Source organism: Vigna angularis, chromosome 7 (assembly GCF_016808095.1).
Source record: "Vigna angularis cultivar LongXiaoDou No.4 chromosome 7, ASM1680809v1, whole genome shotgun sequence".
NCBI classification, from domain to species: domain Eukaryota; kingdom Viridiplantae; phylum Streptophyta; class Magnoliopsida; order Fabales; family Fabaceae; genus Vigna; species Vigna angularis.
This window is the reverse complement of record NC_068976.1, coordinates 32552933-32571878: the sequence shown is the minus strand read 5'-3', so window position 1 is coordinate 32571878 and position 18946 is coordinate 32552933. Positions and strand designations below refer to the sequence as shown.

Here is an 18946-nt window from a genome sequence, read left to right as displayed (position 1 = left end):
TGTTAGAAAAATTGCACCAGTGCAGTCAAGAGAAACGACAGCGGTTATTTTCGCTCATAGACATTGGTTCCTGAATCGAGGCATATACAAGCGAGGTAAAAATGGTAGGATTTTTGTCTCAGTTCATAACCGAGGCAAAAAGGGGTAGGTTTTCGCCTCGGTTCCTTATGAATCGGGACAGTATCTGGGACTCTACTGCCTCGGTTGGGACCTAAACCGAGGCAGTAGAGTTTTTTCATTTTATTTTTTTTACGCTTGGTTTCGCCAACTTTTCTACCTCTTGCGAGACCGATCGGTTTTTGCGTCCACCGTCTATGTTGTTTTTTATGCGTCCACCGATCGGTTTATGCGTCCACCGTCTATGTTGTTTTTTCTACGTCCATCGATCGGTTGTGAGAAGCTTGATAACAAGGTGTCCACCAATCTTCAACACTCTAAGTCTGCCAAAACGGAGCTGCCAACGCCGGCGACCTTGACACCCATGGCAACCACCATCAGCGCCTCCCTCGCCACCACTCTCCACGCAACCTGAGAACAACCCAAAATCAGATAACAAACGGGAAACCCCAATTTAAGAGCCAAAACCCATCCCAGGCATCAAAATCACAGAAGAAATCACAAAAACCCTACATCTCAAATCACAAAAGAAATCAGATCATCAGAACAGAAACCCCCAAAATTTAAGAACAACCTAAATCCTAAATCGCAGAATCAACACCACCAAAATCGCAAAATCATTGTGTAGAGAAGCAGCAAAGGAAAAGAGAAAGGGAGCCTCCCCTTTGCGCCACGAATCAGGACCACCAATGTCCTCGCATAGTCATCGCGACCTCGCCGCTCCATCGCTCCGTGATCGTCGCTCCTCCACGAGCAACCACCAGCGCTGCTATGAGCCACCACGAATGCCGCATGTCGCCTTCTCTCACTGTGCGACGAAGCAGCAAAGGAAAAGAGAAAGGGAACCTCTCCTTTGCGGTGAAGAGAAATGACAGAAACTTGTGCGGGATGAGAGATAAAGAGAGAAAAGTATTCGCTATTTCAGGGTGTATGCCTTGGGTCCCCACTTAACCGAGGTCATATTGTGTGTATCCCTCGGGTCTCCACTGAACCGAGACAGTAGATCATGGTTCAAAAAGTTGTCAGACCAAAAGTCAAATATGTAGGAATTTTTAAGGGTGTTATGCACCGGTTGGAATTCTAACCGAGGTCATATGGTGTATATGCCTCGGTTCCCCTTGAACCGAGGCAAAAAAGTTCGATTAAACTACGAAAATGCAACGGCGTTCTAATAGGCTTCGATTGCTCCTAAACCGAAGCCTATTGTGTGAGTTTAAATCCTCTTTTTGTACTAGTGTTGATACATTTTTTGTGTGGAGACTTTGCTAATTATGGTTTTTTTAAGATTAACCTATGCAAAATATTCAACTGTAGTTGTAACATCCCAAAAATATAGCTGTAAACTATATTTAAGAGTACTTACATTTACAATAAAATAGAACGGTTACCGGAAATAAAATTAACTTACAGTTATCCTAAAATAACCATAAATTTAAAACTTACTAAAATCCTATACTGAATACAAACCATAAGAGCAAACAAGAGATGTATCAACCGAACGGTCCTAACCTAAGAGGTTGAAGACTCCTCGCTCAGCACCTGCTCCAGAGAAAGCCTCTTCACACTCTGCTCACACCCATAAGGTGATCATTGCAAGGACATAGACGACTGAACGGACAACATGAAAAGACAAGAAATAAGGGTAAGCTAATGTAATTTAATTGCATATACATACATACAGTTTACACAAGTTCAAACAATGCAAAACTGAATGCTATGACACACTAAAATCGAATACAAGCAAACATATACAAATTGAACATTCAAATAGTTAAGACCAATCACAAAATTCATGTATAGACCAAACTCCTGACTCGACCATCCGGATTGTATGAATATGTAGCTTGAGGCCATTCATGCACTCGGGTGGTGTAGTAACTGGAAAACCATCAGCTGCTACCCGAGGTTAGTCCGTTATAACTCACCCAAGAACCTATGGGCTAGGACCTCCTGTCATTCTCACATAATGCATTACCCATCTCTACTTGAGAATTGGTAATCATCATAATATCAGGATGAACTCTGTGGATTTCACTTTCCATATTCATACTTTACCACTTCAATACACATTTCACTAAGACATTCCTCCTTGGAATTCTCTTCCACCTTACTTGAATTATATGCCTTATTGGAATATCAATAAAATTTCCCATACACAGTAGATCAATACAAGTATCTCAAGCCATCAGAGTCAAACAGTGAAAATAGCATTTAAAGACCAAATATTCATTCATAGAAAAAAACCGAACGACAACAACATAACTTTGTGTATGACCGAACATAAACTCACTATCTATGACAAAACCGAACACCATTACAAAATTGTGTACCAGTACATGACCGAACGCTAATACTAAACAAAATACTAATACGAGACCAAGCGTTATAATCTAAGACGAACACTTATAGTTTAGTCCGAACACTTATGATTGACTCTGAATATTATTCATAGAACCTAACACTATTAAGAGATCGAGCGTTACAACAATATGACCGAACTATGTATAGAAACTACTATCCAATCATAACAAAATACATTTAAGCCTAATACAAGTACGAGGTCGAGCACTAGTATAAGAACAAGAACTAATAAGAAATCACACCACCTAATAAGACCGATCGCTAACACTAACATAAATGCTAGTATTAAACCGAGCGCTAATACTAGCATACTGCTAGTATAAGACCGAGCGCTAATAAGAACAAGTGCTAGTACAAAACCGAGCATTATCTCGAACGAGCGCTAGTACAAAACTTAGCACTACCAAGAACGAGCGCTAGTATAAAACTTAGCACTACCAAGAACGAATGCTAGTACAAAACTTAGCACTACCACCTAAGATTGAAAGGTCATGAACAAGAAGACTAAAGAGACCGAACACATTTTAAAATCAACAGCTATTACTAGACTGAGTGCTATATTCAATTGAATATTAACACCAGACCGATCGGTCATTAACTGAGAATCCACAATAACAGAACTTAGTTAAGACCGAGCACCAAAGAAAAGTCGAACGGTCAATGAAAGAACCTCAGCGAACTGCATAATTTTGCAGAATGAATGCAAAATTATGATTAACACCAATTCTTACCAATTTCACTACATTCACCCAACTTCTAATCCTCCAAACTTATATCATATACATCCCTACACGTTAATTAAGAATATCTAAGTCTTTCTAACATCATTAAGAGAGTTTCATCACAGATTTGACAATCCATTCTACAGAATCACAAACTCAATGACCGAGAATCAGATTTCCTATTTTTTGGTACAATTTGAGTGACTTAAAGGTTCTAACAAGTCTTAAATAACTTATCCAGATTTTCCATACAAACCAAACTCACAACAGACACAATTTCCCCATTTTCACTACCACACTTTCTCACAATTCACTCGACCAATGAACCAAAATTATGCAGAAAGGCATTCAACATGAACACAACACACACCAACCATGCCGAACATACAATCATTCAATTTAACAAACATGCAGAAACATCAAACAGTATTTTCATACATAGTAAATCATAATTAAATTAGCTAGCTTCCATTACCTCTTAACTGGACCGCACAACTTCTTTCTTTCCAGACATTTGCTCACAACACCAGAAAATCCTAAGAACATATATAACTCGCCGATTGGTGAGAAACGACCAACCAAAAGACCGAGAATGAAGTTAGAAAGGAAAAGAGAAGACTGATGAACACATGCAAAAAACAAGGCTTTCTCGCATATGCCAGAAATTCCAGAAAATCATCAGAATCTAAGAAACGAAACTTACCCACTTAAAACCCGAAATTGATCAGTGGAATAGGAAGCTCTAGATCTCAGGATCGCCTTGGGAGTTTCTGATCGCCAATCAGATGAACCACTGGTGAGAAAATTTAGAGAGAATGAGGAGAAAAGAGGAGATCAAAGTTTTGAAGAAAGATGGTGTATTCAGAAAATAGAACGAAACTTTAAAATTTTCGTTTATATATCACCCTTAAAACCACTCGGTCCTATCTTGTGTATACAATTATCTTCTCCAATTTTTTTAATTTTCTCAGTTCTTACAGTATTTAATCTATCAATAATAATTACAGGAAATATTTTTTTTATTAGTAATTTTCTAACAGCACATCTTTTATTATTAGTTAAATTTGATTAAACAATAAACTTTATTATTAAATAGTTATAGAATTTTTACCTTTTTAAATATGCTTAGGAATAATATAAATTTTTTGATAATTTAGGAGGAAATAAATTATATAATATTTTGGATGTATAGGATTAAGTATCCACTTAAGTAATCTTTTATCATTCTTCAAGTATCTTTATTCTATTTCAATGTCGATTTTCAATAACCTTTAACAGATCAAATGTACTTATTAAAGACATTATATTTGAATTTGATTTATTAAACAATTAATATTATAATAAATATCATAAAAGTTTTAATAATTATATCTTTTATATGTATTTATAGATTTTTTTTCAAAATTTATTAAAGTTTATCTAATCACCACTTAAATATGTTAAATGTGATTATTAACATATTTAGATTAACTTATTCATTATCAATTAGTCTCTTCCAAATTTAACGGAACAATCCGGTTGATATATACAAGTCTATACATATAAAGTATATAATAATGGTGTTGGATACATAATATATCATAATATATAATAATTAGAATGATGAAGATGAAACTAAATTGACTTTTGAAGAGGTGAGGAGTTGCTTCACGTTACTCCTTTCTCCACAATCATTTATATATATTATCTCATCACAAACAGTTAAAGGTTTAGAGATTATTCTAAATTAGTGTCATATTTAAACATGATACATGTTAAAAATTACTAGTGTTGATAAATCAAATTTTATTAGATAAATCTTAATTAACAAATATAAACTTAACAACTAATATTATTATTCTTTTACATATGTATACCGAAGAAGATGAGATATGAATTTTCCAGGTGAGAACACTATTTTTTATACGTAATAAAAAAAGTTAAAATAAATATAAAAAATAACTCCATTTGGTTATCTTTACTTTTCATTATGGTATGGATTAAATAATAATATAAAATTATGGGTGCACACTGATTTGAGTATACCTGTGTCCCTTTCGTGAAGTAAATATCTGTAACATCAAAATAATATGAAGTAATAGAAATAAAAAACGGGGCTCCAATTCTTTTTAAAATAAAAACTTGATAAATTTTGAATATATTTATCATATGTAATTAATAATTTATCATGTAACATCGTTTCTTTATTAAAATTTTCTATTAAAAGTAAATATATGTAATTATGCATATTAATACGAAAACAATGCATGAAGTATGAATTTAATCTTAAAGAATTTTATTAAAAAATGATAAGTAAAATTTATATCTGAGATTTTTGTGAAATGTGTAAGGTGAGGTTCATTGAACCTGGACACACCTGATTATAACTCTTCCAATCGAGTATTTTAAATACTGAACGGAATCAGAAACGCAGCAGAGGAGGCGTTAGAAAGTGAATTGCATTGCAGGGAAGGTGATGATGAGGAAGGGTGAAACGACGTCGTTTGAGAGGGAGCTGAAGAAGCGGAACGAGGAGCTGGAGGAGGAGCTGAAACGGAGCAAGGAGAGGGAGGACCACGTGAGGAGCCAGCTCCACGCCGCATTGGATCGCCTCTCCGTGGCGGAGGACGCGGAGGAACGCCTCTGCGCGCAGCTCGGTGACCTCGAAGCCGAAGCGCTGCTGCAGGCGCGTGACTACCACGCCCGCATCGTTTCACTCGTTGATCAGCTCTCACAAGCACACTCTCTCCTCAACACCACCTTTCCCCTTCGATCCTCCTCATAAATCCAAAGTTTCTTTATTTGCATGTTCTTGTACAGCGCGTCGTTGTTACTGTCCGGTGTGCAACTGTGCGGTATGAAGTGATATATGCCATTACCATCGTAAAATTCGATGATGTATATGTAGGTTCTGTTGTTAAGGTTTAGGTCAAGGTTTGGTAGTTCCCCAGTTTCATTTCTGGACCGTGTAACATGGATTCTGGATTTCTGGGTTTAATTTAGATTTAGACCAAACAAATATAAGTTTTAAAATAATGTATATATATATATATATATATATATATATATATATATATATATATATATATATATATATATATATACTGTTGTTTAATACTCTACTGTCTCCTAAATTTGAGTAATAAATCAATATTAAGAGATTTCTAGGTTTTAAATCTGATGGAGAGAATGATTCATCTCAATTTTACACAGTAATTTTCTATTCAGAAAGTTGGAATGCTCGAATTCGCAAAGCTAGTATCAAACCAGGAAATAATAATGAAAAATGAATTTGAGCGATTTTAACTACGACACGTTTGGGTTGTACGATTCTAAGGTTTAATGTAAATTTTGTATTTGTGTTAACTTTTTCTTTTCGTTTCTATATATTTTTTTTCCTTTTTCTACGATTTTGAACATAAAAAAAGACTAAAAACAAAAAAATATTATATTATGTAGAGATGTGAAGTTAAAGCAGAAACTAAAAGTAAAATCTATTTATTTTGTTCAATCAAAGTTTAGTTGTGTCGTGTTTGGAATGTTTGAAATAATAGACGGAAAAAGTTCAGAATTGTAAAAAAATAACAATAATAACACTTTCAAAATGATCATCAGGATGAAAATATTCTAATTGATCATTAATACTATAAGAAATTTCCAAATGAAAACGTATTCTAATAAAACCCTTTTATCTTAAAATAATGTCTAGATTTGTTGTAGTAAACCTCTAGAGTTTTCATTTTTTTTGGTTAAGAACTAATATTCATTTAAAAAACTGTCACGGTATGTTTCCTTTAGATTCATATTCTTATATTAAACAGTGACATGAATTATTAATATGGGACTAAATTAAGGTTAATGTAACTGAAAAAAATTAGCTGCTACATGCATGAATGTTTTTCATATCTTAATTTTGCACTAAAAATTATGTATGAGATTAATTATTTTTATATTAAATATATATAAAATTATATTTATAATAAAAAATAAAATAAACATAAAATATAAATAAATAATAATAATAAATTAGTTAAAAATAAAATATAAAAATAAGATAAAAAAATTATAAGTAAGTGGAATATTAATGTGCAATATATTTGAGACCATGACTTTCTTTAACATTGAGACCAACAGATAGAAAACTAATTACTAGAAGATCAGTTTAAGAATTATTTTTTATTATTTACAAGGCATACTTTTTTTCATATGAATTTTGTCATTTATATATATTTTTTCAAACATTAGAGTTCATGGTAAATGAATCCGGTTCTGAATCGCTGAAAGAATGATTTCTGCATTTATTTATTTTTCCAGAGGATCCTGATGTGTTCCACATTCCCTGCTCGATTTCTGCGTTTATTGGTACTCTTTGTTTGAAGAAACACTTTGAGATTCTCTTGTGGTGTTGGCTCATATCAGTGTCTGAGACTTTGCTGCAAGCACAGAGAGAGAGGCACAAAGAGAAAGAGTGTCACTGGAAAGGGCAAGAGAATATCTGAAGAAGAATGGAGTTGCTGCTGAACCTTCTGATCAGGCCATCCAATTGATGGTGGTAGAGGAGGAACTGGAGCATTTGGTTTCCTAGCTCTGAAATGTTGAATCAGTTTTGAGTGTTAGGATTTCTCTCTGCAACAATAAATTGGAAGAGAATGGGAAGTGGAAACATATACCTGTTGCTGTTGGGACAAAAAACAATGTCATATTCAAAAGCTTTGCAAATGAAAGTGCTGGTAGCATCATCAAATGCATAGCTATAAGCTTTTGGACAAGCCTGCTTGAAAAGGGTGGAATAATAGGATGGCTGGCATGTACTTGGATTGGCAAATTCTCCACTGCAGCAGTACTCATCTGACCCAAATGCCTCACAAGCACTTTTACACCCAACAACACCACCCTGGTATCCATCTCCACCCACTACTTGAAGTTCTTTGGGACAACCTATCAAATTCAGGATGAATGAGATGCAATTCTGGTACCTAATAATGAACATGTTACAATTAAGACTTCTGATTCTGTTAAGGATGTTTTTTGGTTGTCCTCTACTGAACACTAAAAATACATTGATTTTAATATTTTTTTTTAATATATTTTAAAACTTTAAAATGGGTGTATTTTAAAAAAATACAGTATATGAATAGTACAGAAAAATCCAACAGAGAATCCAAATTCTACACTGACTTATGTTTTGGAAAACATCTTACCTCTGTTGATGTCTGTGACACAACCTGTGGCATTGCAGACCCCAGAACCATACACACCTCTTGGTTGAACAAGCAATGGCAAATTGTAGCCATCCACCATGCTGACATCATAGAAGTCTTGTTCATTGCCTTTGCCAAGAGTTATCTCAAACAATGAGGTAGGAGGAGCAGCACCATTTCCATCACATTCCAATCTTCCACCACAATCACCTGTTTCACACTTGCCAATTCCTGTTGCATCAAATGTGCAGCCAGTCCTAGCCCAGATCCTTCCCGACCACCCTGGAACACTGGTGAGTTTGATCATCTGGCCGGAGTCCAGCCGGAATCCGGTCGTCGGAAGCGGCGGTGAGCCGGAACCGGAGAGTGTGCCAGGCCATATGGTATAAGGGCAGTTATTTGTTATGGTGAAAATAGAAGAGAAAGAATAAGACAAGAAAGTAAACAAAATAACACAGAAACTTTGGAACTTCCATGATGCCACTATTGTCATTTTCTATGATTAGTATTATTGGTTGTGTTGTGTGTTTTTGGGGGAATTGATGATGTGCCAAGAATGAGTAACCCTCCCATATTTGTATCAAGAATGTCTGCTACGTTGCTTTGGAGAAATTATCAGGCACAATACCAGCTACATGGGTTTAGCATTTCTTTTATTGTGGATGGCCTAATTAAGAAGCTATTCTTTGCCTTTTCTGTTTCATGGAGAACTGAGAAAATAAGGAAACAACATTAATCTATGTGATCTCTGTGACAGGAGAATCATGAATTTCCTTCAAATAATCGTGTCAGAAACTGCGATTCCACCATGTAGGAAAAATTGTTGCATGATTGCATAGGATAGGATGATCCCATAAAGAAGTGACCTAGGATTCCTCCTACGTAGAAGTACATTGACTAGGGAATACGTAAAGGGAAAACTTGTGTATGAAATTATGCATATTTTTCTTTTAGTTCGTTATTTCCTACACCTAACTACACGCTTTGCTACTGTGCAGTGACTTCAGAAAATTGACCTTTCATGGAAGAAAAGGACAAGCTTTTCAGCAGTGAATTTGACCAAAAACTTCTTTAAACACACGCTAAATTGTTATCATTGTTTCAATGGGAACTGAGAAAAAGTAGCCTTTGGGACATTGACTCCACCCATCTGATTGCTAAAGTCACAAACTTCTGAGTTTGTGGAATTTTGGTATCAACTTTTGGCTTAAGCAACTATATATGGCTAATACTTCTTTTGGGTACATAATATGATCTCGTTTGATAAGAAAAGAATTCCAATTTTCTCAGCAGTTTTTCTTGGTTTATCTGTAACTTTGTTTTCACCCCTTTTGTTTTCTTCTTCTCAACTATACAAAAGAATCATTTTGGATAAAGATTAGAAACATGTTTCTCTGTTCAACCGGTAATTTTAGTTCCATTTTGTAGAAGATTTTGGAGAGTGTTACAGGGTATGATATAAATAATTATTTCTATGAATATATTTGGTTGAAATTTAATAACTAAAAATATCCTTGATTAAAAACTTGAAAAGAATGGAAGTGGAATATGAGATAATGAAGTGGATAATTTCAAATCCCATGAAAATCTAAAATTTTGCAGTTTTTAATAACTTTTTATCCGTGCTTAAAAATTTGTTTGAGAATTTTCAATAAAGTTTTACTCATATGTTTGAGTGTTTAACACTCTAACAAAAGGAATGGATCTGATAGTCCATGCTTTTGTTGAAAATTCGTGCGTATATATATTGAAGGAATCTAGGTGGACCATGTTGGATTTTTTGGTGAAAACTGGGTTGATGGATGATCTTGTTGTTTGATTTGTAAATAAGTTAACATGTTTCCGTACTGATAAGATTTACTTAAAATATATATAGGTGTTAATTTTTGTTTTATAAAAGCCATAAGTTACTTTTAGTTGGTTAAATTTTTTTAATCATTTAAAATATATTTGATATTGCTGAATTTGCAAATTGAAACACTTTTACTTAATTAAAATTGCTTAAGTTTTTCTAAATTTACGTTAAATAATTCCATTAGTCATATTTTTTTTTTTATAAAAATCTTAAATAGATATTTTTATTTTTATTTCTCTCAATTTGGTTTTCATTTTTAAAATTTTGATACAATTACAAAAGTGTCACGTGTAAAGAGGTGTAACTGATCGTAACTTTTTTTTAATATTCAGCTTTTTTTTCTTTTTTGAATAGGTTTAATCAATTCAGATATTTGTGTGATATGATCGCCTCAAACATGAATGTTCTCAATTAAGTTCTTTTTTTTTTAAAGTTGAATTAATTTGGACTTCGTCCTTAATTAGGATAAATGCGTTAATGAAAATAAATAAATATTATTAAAAAGGGAAGTGAATAAGAAACAAACATCAATATATTCTCTCTACATCAAGTAATCTTAATTTAATGTCTTTTGAGACTCGTTAACAAAAAATAAAATATGTTCATTTTAAAAAAAAATACGACTCATTTGAAACAGATAAAAAAAATAAGTATGTACTGAAATTTTAATATAATGTACATAGTTTAATGACCGAGCAAATTTTATTGAGGTGAGAGACTTTGGTGGCGGTACAGTTTTAAAAAACTTTAATTTCAAATGATGATTGATCTAGTACCGAAATTTAAAACATTGTTTTCCCTTATCTTCATCCTTTTTATCCTCGCCAGAAAAACCTAGCTCAATTTCTCTGTTGCTTCTTACTCGGATCACCCAACCTTAGAAAAAAGAGGGCGTTTTGCAGTTCGTGGTTTTGGCGGTGGCGAGAATCTGGACCTCTGACTCAGGGAGAGTTTCTTCCCCTTCCGCCGTGGCACGAGCTCGCGTTGCTAGGAGAGAGACTTTCTCCTCCTCCTCTGGTTGTGGGTTGTTTCGTAGGAGAGAGGCGAACTCTGGCGGCAACAGCACTACACTAGCGTGACAATGGCACGGCGAGGGCGCGACCTCTTCTCTGTTCGGTTCATCCGCTAAAAGGAGAAGTATTGTTCTTCGTGTTGTTTTCTGATTTGGGGTTGTGGTTTATGCAGGAAATTCTCTTCTTCTTCCCAAAATTCTTTCTGGGATCAATTTGGGTGATTCCTGTTCTTGGGGTTTTGTCGCTTTTCTGCATCTTGATGGTCGTGAACTGGGGGTGTGGTTCGCAGGTTGTTGTTCTGATCTTAAGGTCTGAGATAAGGGTTTCAATTTGATTTCTTTTCTGGGGTTTCTGTTCTTCACGAATCTTGTTCCTTCTTGGGATTGAAAATGGCTTGTCCATGGTGGTTTCTGCCTAGGATCAGCTTACGATGGTGGACACGACGTAGACTTGCAAAGAGACCAAAACATTAATAAAAGTAAAAATAATAATAATAAAAATTAAAATAAATTTTATATTTCTTTTAATCAAAATTTCCTAATTAAAATGTTGTGTTTTGATTAAATTAAAGTTTTTTAAAACTATAAATAAAAATAATTCATCTAAGTTTATCACGTCACAATTTTTAACGTCATTCAAATTGATTTAATTTTTTAGATAAATAAATTTAATTAAAATATTTAAAATACGAGCACCTATTTAAGTTGATTAAATATAAAAATATCCTAAATGATTAAATATGCAGCTATCTTAATTCAATCATATAATACAATATTATGCAAATATGCAGCTATCTTAGTTCAACCATATAATACAATATTATGTGAGTTTGACGTGATAAATTTGTTTTCTTAAAAAAAAATAAATATAAAAAAAATTAAAAAAAAATTAACATGGACATCTCTTTTAAAATAAAAATCAATTTAAGACAAATAAAATAAAAAATACAGAAACCGCTTTGATATTTTCTTACTATAAAATTGAAAAGGAATAAAATTTAACCTTAAATTTGTCTCATTTTAATATATTAAAACACATTTTTTAATCAGCTAAAATAATTAAAGACCTTTGTTTAAGTGAGTTTATCAGATTAAAAAGTCTAAAAAGTTCGTATACTTTTGTTTTATCTGATTAAAATATATTTTTAGTTGGTTAAAACTACCAGTGCAACAAAGCCAATGTTTACATAATTTAAAGTACTAATTAAACTAAAAATTTCTAGAACTTGAAAAAGCATTTTTACAAGTTTTTTTCAAACACTTCTTACAGCTGTTCTTTAAAAGTTGAAAGATCAAGATTATCACTTTGTTCCCTTATATTATAGATCATCTTTTACTCTTATTTTACAAAAATACTAGTTAAAGTTTTCCAAGTGATGATGTTCTAATTCTTTTCTTTTATGGAGTTTTTGTTTCTTAATCAGGGTAATCAAAATGTGATTATGAGAGTCGGTGTTGGGAGACCTTTAATGAGTTATGATCTTATGATACATATATTTCTTGTTTTCTTGAAGGGTTGTGGTAAAACTTGAAAAATAATACAGTAGATTGTTTTCTTAATGTGCATATAGATATATTTAATTGTTTTGAAATTTAAAAAACACTAAAAACTGAAGTTATTTCCAATTAACTGATTGAAATATTCTTATTCATTCTTTTGGCAGATTCAAATGTTGCCTTCTTTATTCTTCACCTTCCTCTGTCCTTGACAGACTCTCAACCTTCTATGCTCAACCAAAAACCACAATCACTGATTCGTTTTCCTCTAACAGGTTCAAGTGTTTGTATGTTGCCTTAAGTAAAAAGGTGAATGCATGCTACTAGGTAATATCAACAGTGAATTCTGGCATTTATACAGTGCAAACAACAACCACAATCCACAAAAATTAATCAATATAAATATTAGTGAGAAAAGAACTCCGGGCAAAATTTGTTAATATAACCAGTAATTAAATTTTATTTTAAAATATTTATCAACCAATCTGTTGATAATAACTCATCTAATATATCTGTCAAATTTCAAATATTTAGGATGCTCTGCTACAAGTATAAGTTGGAAAATGAAAGCTACATTACAACCTCTAGCTTTATAAATATCAGAATCAAAAGCTACATCTGTCTATAAACCAAATTAAAGATTAATTACAACTGTGACTAGTACATATAACAAGTACAAAATTTGGCAGAAATCATTGACATGACAATTTTGTAAGAGACTTCATTTTTAATCGGAAGCTATTACTTTCCATCCTCGAATACAATGTGCAATTTTTCAACACTGATGTTGCTGCTGCTATGTTCCCTTTATTTGCTCAATGTCACCTCACCATCTACCAAACAAGTATTAAATCATTTAATAGAATTCAACCACAATTTCAAATAAAATTAATAACAGAGATTAGGCATCCCTACTTTATCATCCCTACTTGTATCTCTACCGTATCTGTACAGCACCACCATAAATGATCTGGTCTCAATACTTTTGACATCCTGGAGTGTTAGTATTACCTACGTAGCCTTTAGACTCTATAGCCCCATAACTGTTGGTTTCTCCAAACTTCACCATAGAAAAGATTTGAGCAGAAGTCGCAATGCCTGCATTCATTCAAGGAAAAAAAGGCATTTATCAATAACTGATAGTATAGAACAATTCTATATTATAAAAATTAATTCAGTATTGCAAGACAATGTTTTGAACGCTCCTTCCTAGCATAGGCTTCAAAACCTGCACAAGCTACAGTAACCTCAGACAGGTAATAGTTTAATCAAATCACGGAATGAAAAATATATCAGAAAATGAATAAGAATGAAAATGTGGACTAGATCACCCTTGAGCCTGCAACAGAAATAGGAAGAGTCAAGCAGCAAACTCAAAATCAATTCACCAGATGGCATACCAACAACTTTGTTCATATGACAAACTGGAGAGAACCTCAGCCTACAGAAGTCAAGGTTATTGATATGACCCTAAGGACCAAATAACTGTTTGCTGTTCATACAAAATTAAGGAGTACAAAGCTTATGACAGTAGCAATAGCAATGCGTACATTAGCGGGGATTCTTTATGGTTACAGATACACTAGAAACTTGATGGTTAACTAATAAAGGATTACGGTTAAGTACATTTCTCATGTATGCATCTATCAATGGACTGAATCAAATTCAAGCAATGAAAGCCAAAATACATTCTGTAGACGGCTATGACAGTCAGCTTCTCACTAGATTTAGAAGAAAACTGATGTCAATTCAAGTGTCATAAATGTGTTGCGCGTAGAAAGACCCTGCTCAAATCCCCATTCAACAGTTGCTACTTTAAGGCTACATTACATTAATACTAGAAATATAAAGATTTCTTCCTACAGCAGATGGGGGCACATCATGTCCACCAATAAATAATCCATAACTGTTCAATGTCTGTTTTAGATACTCATCCGATAGACAAAAGTAAAAAAACTTCAAAGGGACAAGAAAAATTATGAGTCTGTTTCAGTTATATAATAGATATCTACTTCATATCCATGCCATCTCCAACTTGGCTGCAGATAGGACCGACAGCAGTGAAAGATCTCTCGAAAGGAGAAGGATGAAATTGTGCATCACGCCTACGCTTAAAACCACAGCTATCAGAGGGCGAATTCTCTGCATCTAGCTTTCTGCGAACACCTCTCACTGCTTGTTCCTCTGCTGGAGTAAGGGGGAAAATTTGACCACTTGCTAGACAAAGTGAGCTATGGTTATCATACAGAATTCTCTGGTTACAGTTTTTATCACAGATGTGAGTCAGCCCTGTTAGCTTGCAGCGATACATGTTTCCACAAACATGTTCATTTTCACATTTCCAGTTGCACCTGTGACAGGGTACTGGACCATCTTGGCCCAAAATACTTGACAGATAAATAACATTTGAAGGAGCTGCAACCATAGGTTTGCCATATACCTCCATTCTTCGGTCTAAACAGAAACTTCTAGAATTCCAATCTAATACTCCCCAACTCGAAGGCCTTGCCTGAATTTTCTGCAGGACTCACCACAACAACACATGATTCAGTCAAATTCAACAGAAACTGACTTGCTTGAATCTAAAGAGATGTAAGGACTTTAACCTTCTATGACCAACCAGCCTTACAAAGTAATTTCCCTCAACGTCTGTGTCAAATAAGAAAACTGCTTTCATCTTAAACCGAACATAAAAACTTAACAAGCTTTTGACAAACATAGCCTTAAATGGAATTTAGCAGTTCAGAAAATGGGCAAATTAAAAAAGGATTTTTGTTAAATTTCTAAATCAGAAAGCGTGTAAATAATAAGTAAATTATATTCATTCACTACCTCTCTGTGACAATAAGACAAACAACATTTATACTGAGGCCAACCGAATATCCCCATGAGGCAGATCTAAACCAATGCCAGTCAAGATTACCAAAACAAAATAAGACACCACAATTAACACAACCACCGCGGAAATTTAATTACCCATCCACATTTAAATAAGTGCATAAGAGTTAGAAAACAAAAGAGAGAGCATGTGAAAGGAACAAACATATGCCCACACATAATTCTCAATTCCCATGCACATAAAACCACCACATCAACAACATTATTCCTATAACATAGGAATTCAACCCCACCCTAAAAAAGAGAAACCAGAATAGAAATTAATTCTCATTATCAAATTACAGAAAATACAAGATAAAAGTAATGTTTTTTTTTTTTAATTCAGTTATATGAATAGACGATGAAACTAGGATGAAAACTGGACCAACCCAGATAAGAAAAATGAACTTACACGCTCTCCAACAAGGTTATGCTGCCAAGACTTGTTCCTCAGTACCTGCAAAAACGATGCGAGAGAAACCCAAAACAGATAACGTAGAAAAAGAAAAATCTCTCTCTGAAACACACTCTCTCTCTCTTTCTGCAGAACCTAAGCAGAGCAAAAGCTATAAAAAATTGAAATTTGCAGGGATGTATGAAGATGGATTGGGTATTTATAGAAAGCAGGTACTGATGGTCACTGTGCACTTGTGGGACACACACCAATGTAGGACAAAACTAACTACCGGAAATGCGCGTCCAATTTCAGGCAAATTGTGACCCAAATGTAAACATGTCACTCTCGGGTCGGGTCCTTTCAGGTGGCACCATCTCCATCAAATCTGGATTAACTATCGGATCTAACTCCAACGTTCTTTCTCATCCCACCAATTATTTTTTATAAAAAAAAATGTTCAATTAGTCATGTGAGTGAATGTATTGGACCATAGAAGATACTGCTATTAGTGTCGTCCAGTTATTAATTATTAATTATTAATCTTAATTCCCATGCATAATTATTTTATTAATTTTTTATAATAATCACAATAAAATTATTTATATATACATTTCAATGAGAATACTAAACCTTATCCTTTTTCCTATTTTGAAAAACTCTTACACTAACACTTATATTAATTTAAATTATATGAAATTTACATCTCCAATTTTTGTCAAATTAATTAAGCTTTTCTATCCTCGAAAATTTTATTTTAATTTTCGATTTAAATAGTTGAGGATTGATTCAATTAGAATTGAAGCATTATAAACTTTAAAAGTTTATATTTAAGAAATTCAGCCAAAGTTTAGTGTAATTTATGAAGCTTTTAAAATATGAAATTAAAAAATTAGAAATTTATTGAACTACGTGGACTTAAAAAAATTTGAAAACACGACAGTGGAAAGAAATTAAAAAATAAAAATAAAATGTATTTGTTTGTGCACGTGTCCCGCAACGGATCTTTTCGACTCTCGTGTTTTAAATGCGCCACTCACTCACTGGCTCACTATTATTTTCAAAATTTCAAAACGACGCGGATTAGGTGGAGTGATAAACAAGGACACACCGCGAAAACTTCGTAACCTATCACAGGTTAACACGTGTACGCACTATTGGGCTTCATCAATCAGAGCCCAGTAAAGGACCCGACCCGTATTTCCTTATCGGACATTAGCTTCTAGGGTTTTTGTTTCTTTCTTCTGTCGGTGATTTTTGTTCTGGAAATTCGAATTTTCGATTTGCTTGAGCGCTAAGGATCATGGTGGCGTTCAAAAACAGATACATGGTGATGGAAGTTTTTCTCAACCCTAATAGAGACAAAGTGGGCGATGATTCTGTTATAATTACACAATTTAATGTCTCCAAAGCTGTGAAAGAGAGCCTTTTGGAGAATTTTGGAGAGTGTGGTTTGGCTTCATCGTTGGGATCGTTCCAAGGTAAGCAGTAATTTGTTTGAGTTCATGCTAGTATACAGATTTTGATGGTATTGACACTTGATTTTTGTTTTTTGTCTGCAGTTAAGTATGTGAATTCAATTACCAATGTGTGTATAATTCGGGTATCAAGGGAGGAGTATCAGAAAGTATGGTCTGCCATTACGATGGTCACAAACATTGCAAACTGCCCCGTCGTGTTTAATTTGCTGAATTTGTCTGGTAAACAAAAAAAAATCCTGCTTTGTTGGTTCTTATAGTTTTTCATTGTTTTTTCGTTAATTCCTTTGGGAATGTGTTTAACGATAGACAAAAATAAAAAAGGGTGTGCTAGATTATATGTCACGGGAAAGGAAAATTGTGAAATTCGGAAATTTTGCATTGTGCTATTGCTTTTTTGGTTGCTATTCAGTTTGATCCTCAGGTTTACATGTGTATCAGAAAAAAAAATTGTTTAGGCCTTTGGAAGGATTTCAATACCTCCAGGATCATACCAAAAACAAATTGGTCCAGATTTCGATTTCGAATACTGTTATGTGCAGCAATGCTTTTGTCAGAAAACCTTTTCAACAACAATTGAATGCCTTCGTATTTTCATAACTAGTACATTGACCCTATCTTGCTATGAGGTTGTAATCTGCGATGGCATTTGTTATTAAAACAAAACTACCAAATGTGAAAACAAAAGACGTGCATTATAACTAATGACAGAAAATTGAGATTTTGGATGTTAGAGGAGTGAAGCTTTGGAATTTGATGATATATGCAATTGTTGAGGTGACATCGACTGTGTGCCGAAGTGCGGGTTAGGAGGGATAAGTAATCTATTTAAATAATTTATGCGCTATATTTACAGTAATATGAATGAAACTCAGAAAATCTTTTAGACATTTTTTATCAATTTGATTGCATCTAGCCATTGACCGTATTCGTGATTTCAACCTAAAGATATGATGTTTAACATGTAAAATAATTATAAATCCTGATATGAAATGTTACATTGTGCTTCAGGAAGTATAAGGGCTTGTAAAAATGCTGCCTTGAAGTGTGAGGAATCAAAATTTGAGCAGTATAAACTCATGATCGGTGATCATTTCTCTTCTGCTGATTCTGATCGCATGAATTCCTATCTCGACAGGATCAAAGTTTTGGAACATTAAATATTTGGCCTTCAGTTGTTTCTCATTGAGATTTCTCAGTTTCTTCAACTTGTTTGTGTTCAGTCACAAGTTTTGCCATACAATTCTAGGTTAAATTTTAATTTCTCTAACATAGGGTATTTGTTCTCTGTGTGATTCAGTGCATTTCTGAGTTTACCGGTGATCGTAACTAGTTACAAGTTTCTTCCGTGAGAGAAGAAACTTGTGAAAATATGTAAATTTTCGCCTTTGTAAAATACTAGATTATTTCTAGCTGCTATACATAATTGCAGAGGGAAACTTTTTCTTTTAGA

General features: G+C 33.7%; 4 protein-coding genes across 6 annotated transcripts; 2 read left to right on the top strand and 2 right to left on the bottom strand.

The window, feature by feature from the left end:
• The first annotated feature begins 5605 nt into the window (after window positions 1-5605).
• On the top strand, window positions 5606-6355 carry LOC108337775 (protein RESPONSE TO LOW SULFUR 3). Its single transcript, XM_017574369.2, has one exon. It carries the CDS (start codon window positions 5656-5658, stop codon window positions 5962-5964), a length of 309 nt encoding a protein of 102 aa, XP_017429858.1. The 5' UTR covers window positions 5606-5655; the 3' UTR covers window positions 5965-6355.
• Window positions 6356-7234: 879 nt separating this feature from the next.
• On the bottom strand, window positions 7235-8911 carry LOC108336831 (pathogenesis-related thaumatin-like protein 3.5). Of its 2 annotated transcripts, XM_052880422.1 has the most exons (4): window positions 8381-8911; window positions 7850-8117; window positions 7703-7766; window positions 7235-7612 (listed from the first exon to the last, which is right to left on the bottom strand). In XM_052880422.1, exons 1-4 carry the CDS (start codon window positions 8871-8873, stop codon window positions 7595-7597), a joined length of 843 nt encoding a protein of 280 aa, XP_052736382.1. In that variant the 5' UTR covers window positions 8874-8911; the 3' UTR covers window positions 7235-7594. The 2 variants fall into 2 exon arrangements, with proteins under 2 accessions (XP_052736382.1, XP_017428770.2); XM_017573281.2 differs by having other exon boundaries at window positions 7235-7766.
• A 4404-nt stretch (window positions 8912-13315) lies between these two features.
• On the bottom strand, window positions 13316-16396 carry LOC108336409 (uncharacterized). Of its 2 annotated transcripts, XM_017572853.2 has the most exons (4): window positions 16034-16396; window positions 15351-15393; window positions 13660-15262; window positions 13316-13577 (listed from the first exon to the last, which is right to left on the bottom strand). In XM_017572853.2, exon 3 carries the CDS (start codon window positions 15188-15190, stop codon window positions 14753-14755), a length of 438 nt encoding a protein of 145 aa, XP_017428342.1. In that variant the 5' UTR covers window positions 15191-15262; window positions 15351-15393; window positions 16034-16396; the 3' UTR covers window positions 13316-13577; window positions 13660-14752. The 2 variants fall into 2 exon arrangements, with proteins under 2 accessions (XP_017428342.1, XP_052736931.1); XM_052880971.1 differs by lacking the exon at window positions 15351-15393 and having other exon boundaries at window positions 16034-16395.
• Window positions 16397-17244: 848 nt separating this feature from the next.
• On the top strand, window positions 17245-18944 carry LOC108338301 (probable ribonuclease P/MRP protein subunit POP5). Its single transcript, XM_017575096.2, has 3 exons — window positions 17245-17496; window positions 17578-17715; window positions 18505-18944. The coding sequence occupies exons 1-3, from the start codon at window positions 17319-17321 to the stop codon at window positions 18651-18653; spliced, it is 465 nt and encodes a 154-aa protein (XP_017430585.1). The 5' UTR covers window positions 17245-17318; the 3' UTR covers window positions 18654-18944.
• Window positions 18945-18946: the final 2 nt, after the last annotated feature.

Coding starts and splice junctions, on each gene's coding strand:
- LOC108337775 (XM_017574369.2), top strand. CDS start 5,656: ATGATGAGGAAGGGTGAAACGACGTCGTTTGAGAGGGAGCTGAAGAAG.
- LOC108336831 (XM_017573281.2), bottom strand. CDS start 8,873: ATGACAATAGTGGCATCATGGAAGTTCCAAAGTTTCTGTGTTATTTTG. Junction 8,118..8,380: donor TGTCACAGACATCAACAGAG/GTAAGATGTTTT, acceptor TGAATTTGATAG/GTTGTCCCAAAGAACTTCAA. Junction 7,767..7,849: donor TTTTGTCCCAACAGCAACAG/GTATATGTTTCC, acceptor TCAACATTTCAG/AGCTAGGAAACCAAATGCTC.
- LOC108336409 (XM_017572853.2), bottom strand. CDS start 15,190: ATGGAGGTATATGGCAAACCTATGGTTGCAGCTCCTTCAAATGTTATT.
- LOC108338301 (XM_017575096.2), top strand. CDS start 17,319: ATGGTGGCGTTCAAAAACAGATACATGGTGATGGAAGTTTTTCTCAAC. Junction 17,497..17,577: donor ATCGTTGGGATCGTTCCAAG/GTAAGCAGTAAT, acceptor TTTTGTCTGCAG/TTAAGTATGTGAATTCAATT. Junction 17,716..18,504: donor TAATTTGCTGAATTTGTCTG/GTAAACAAAAAA, acceptor ATTGTGCTTCAG/GAAGTATAAGGGCTTGTAAA.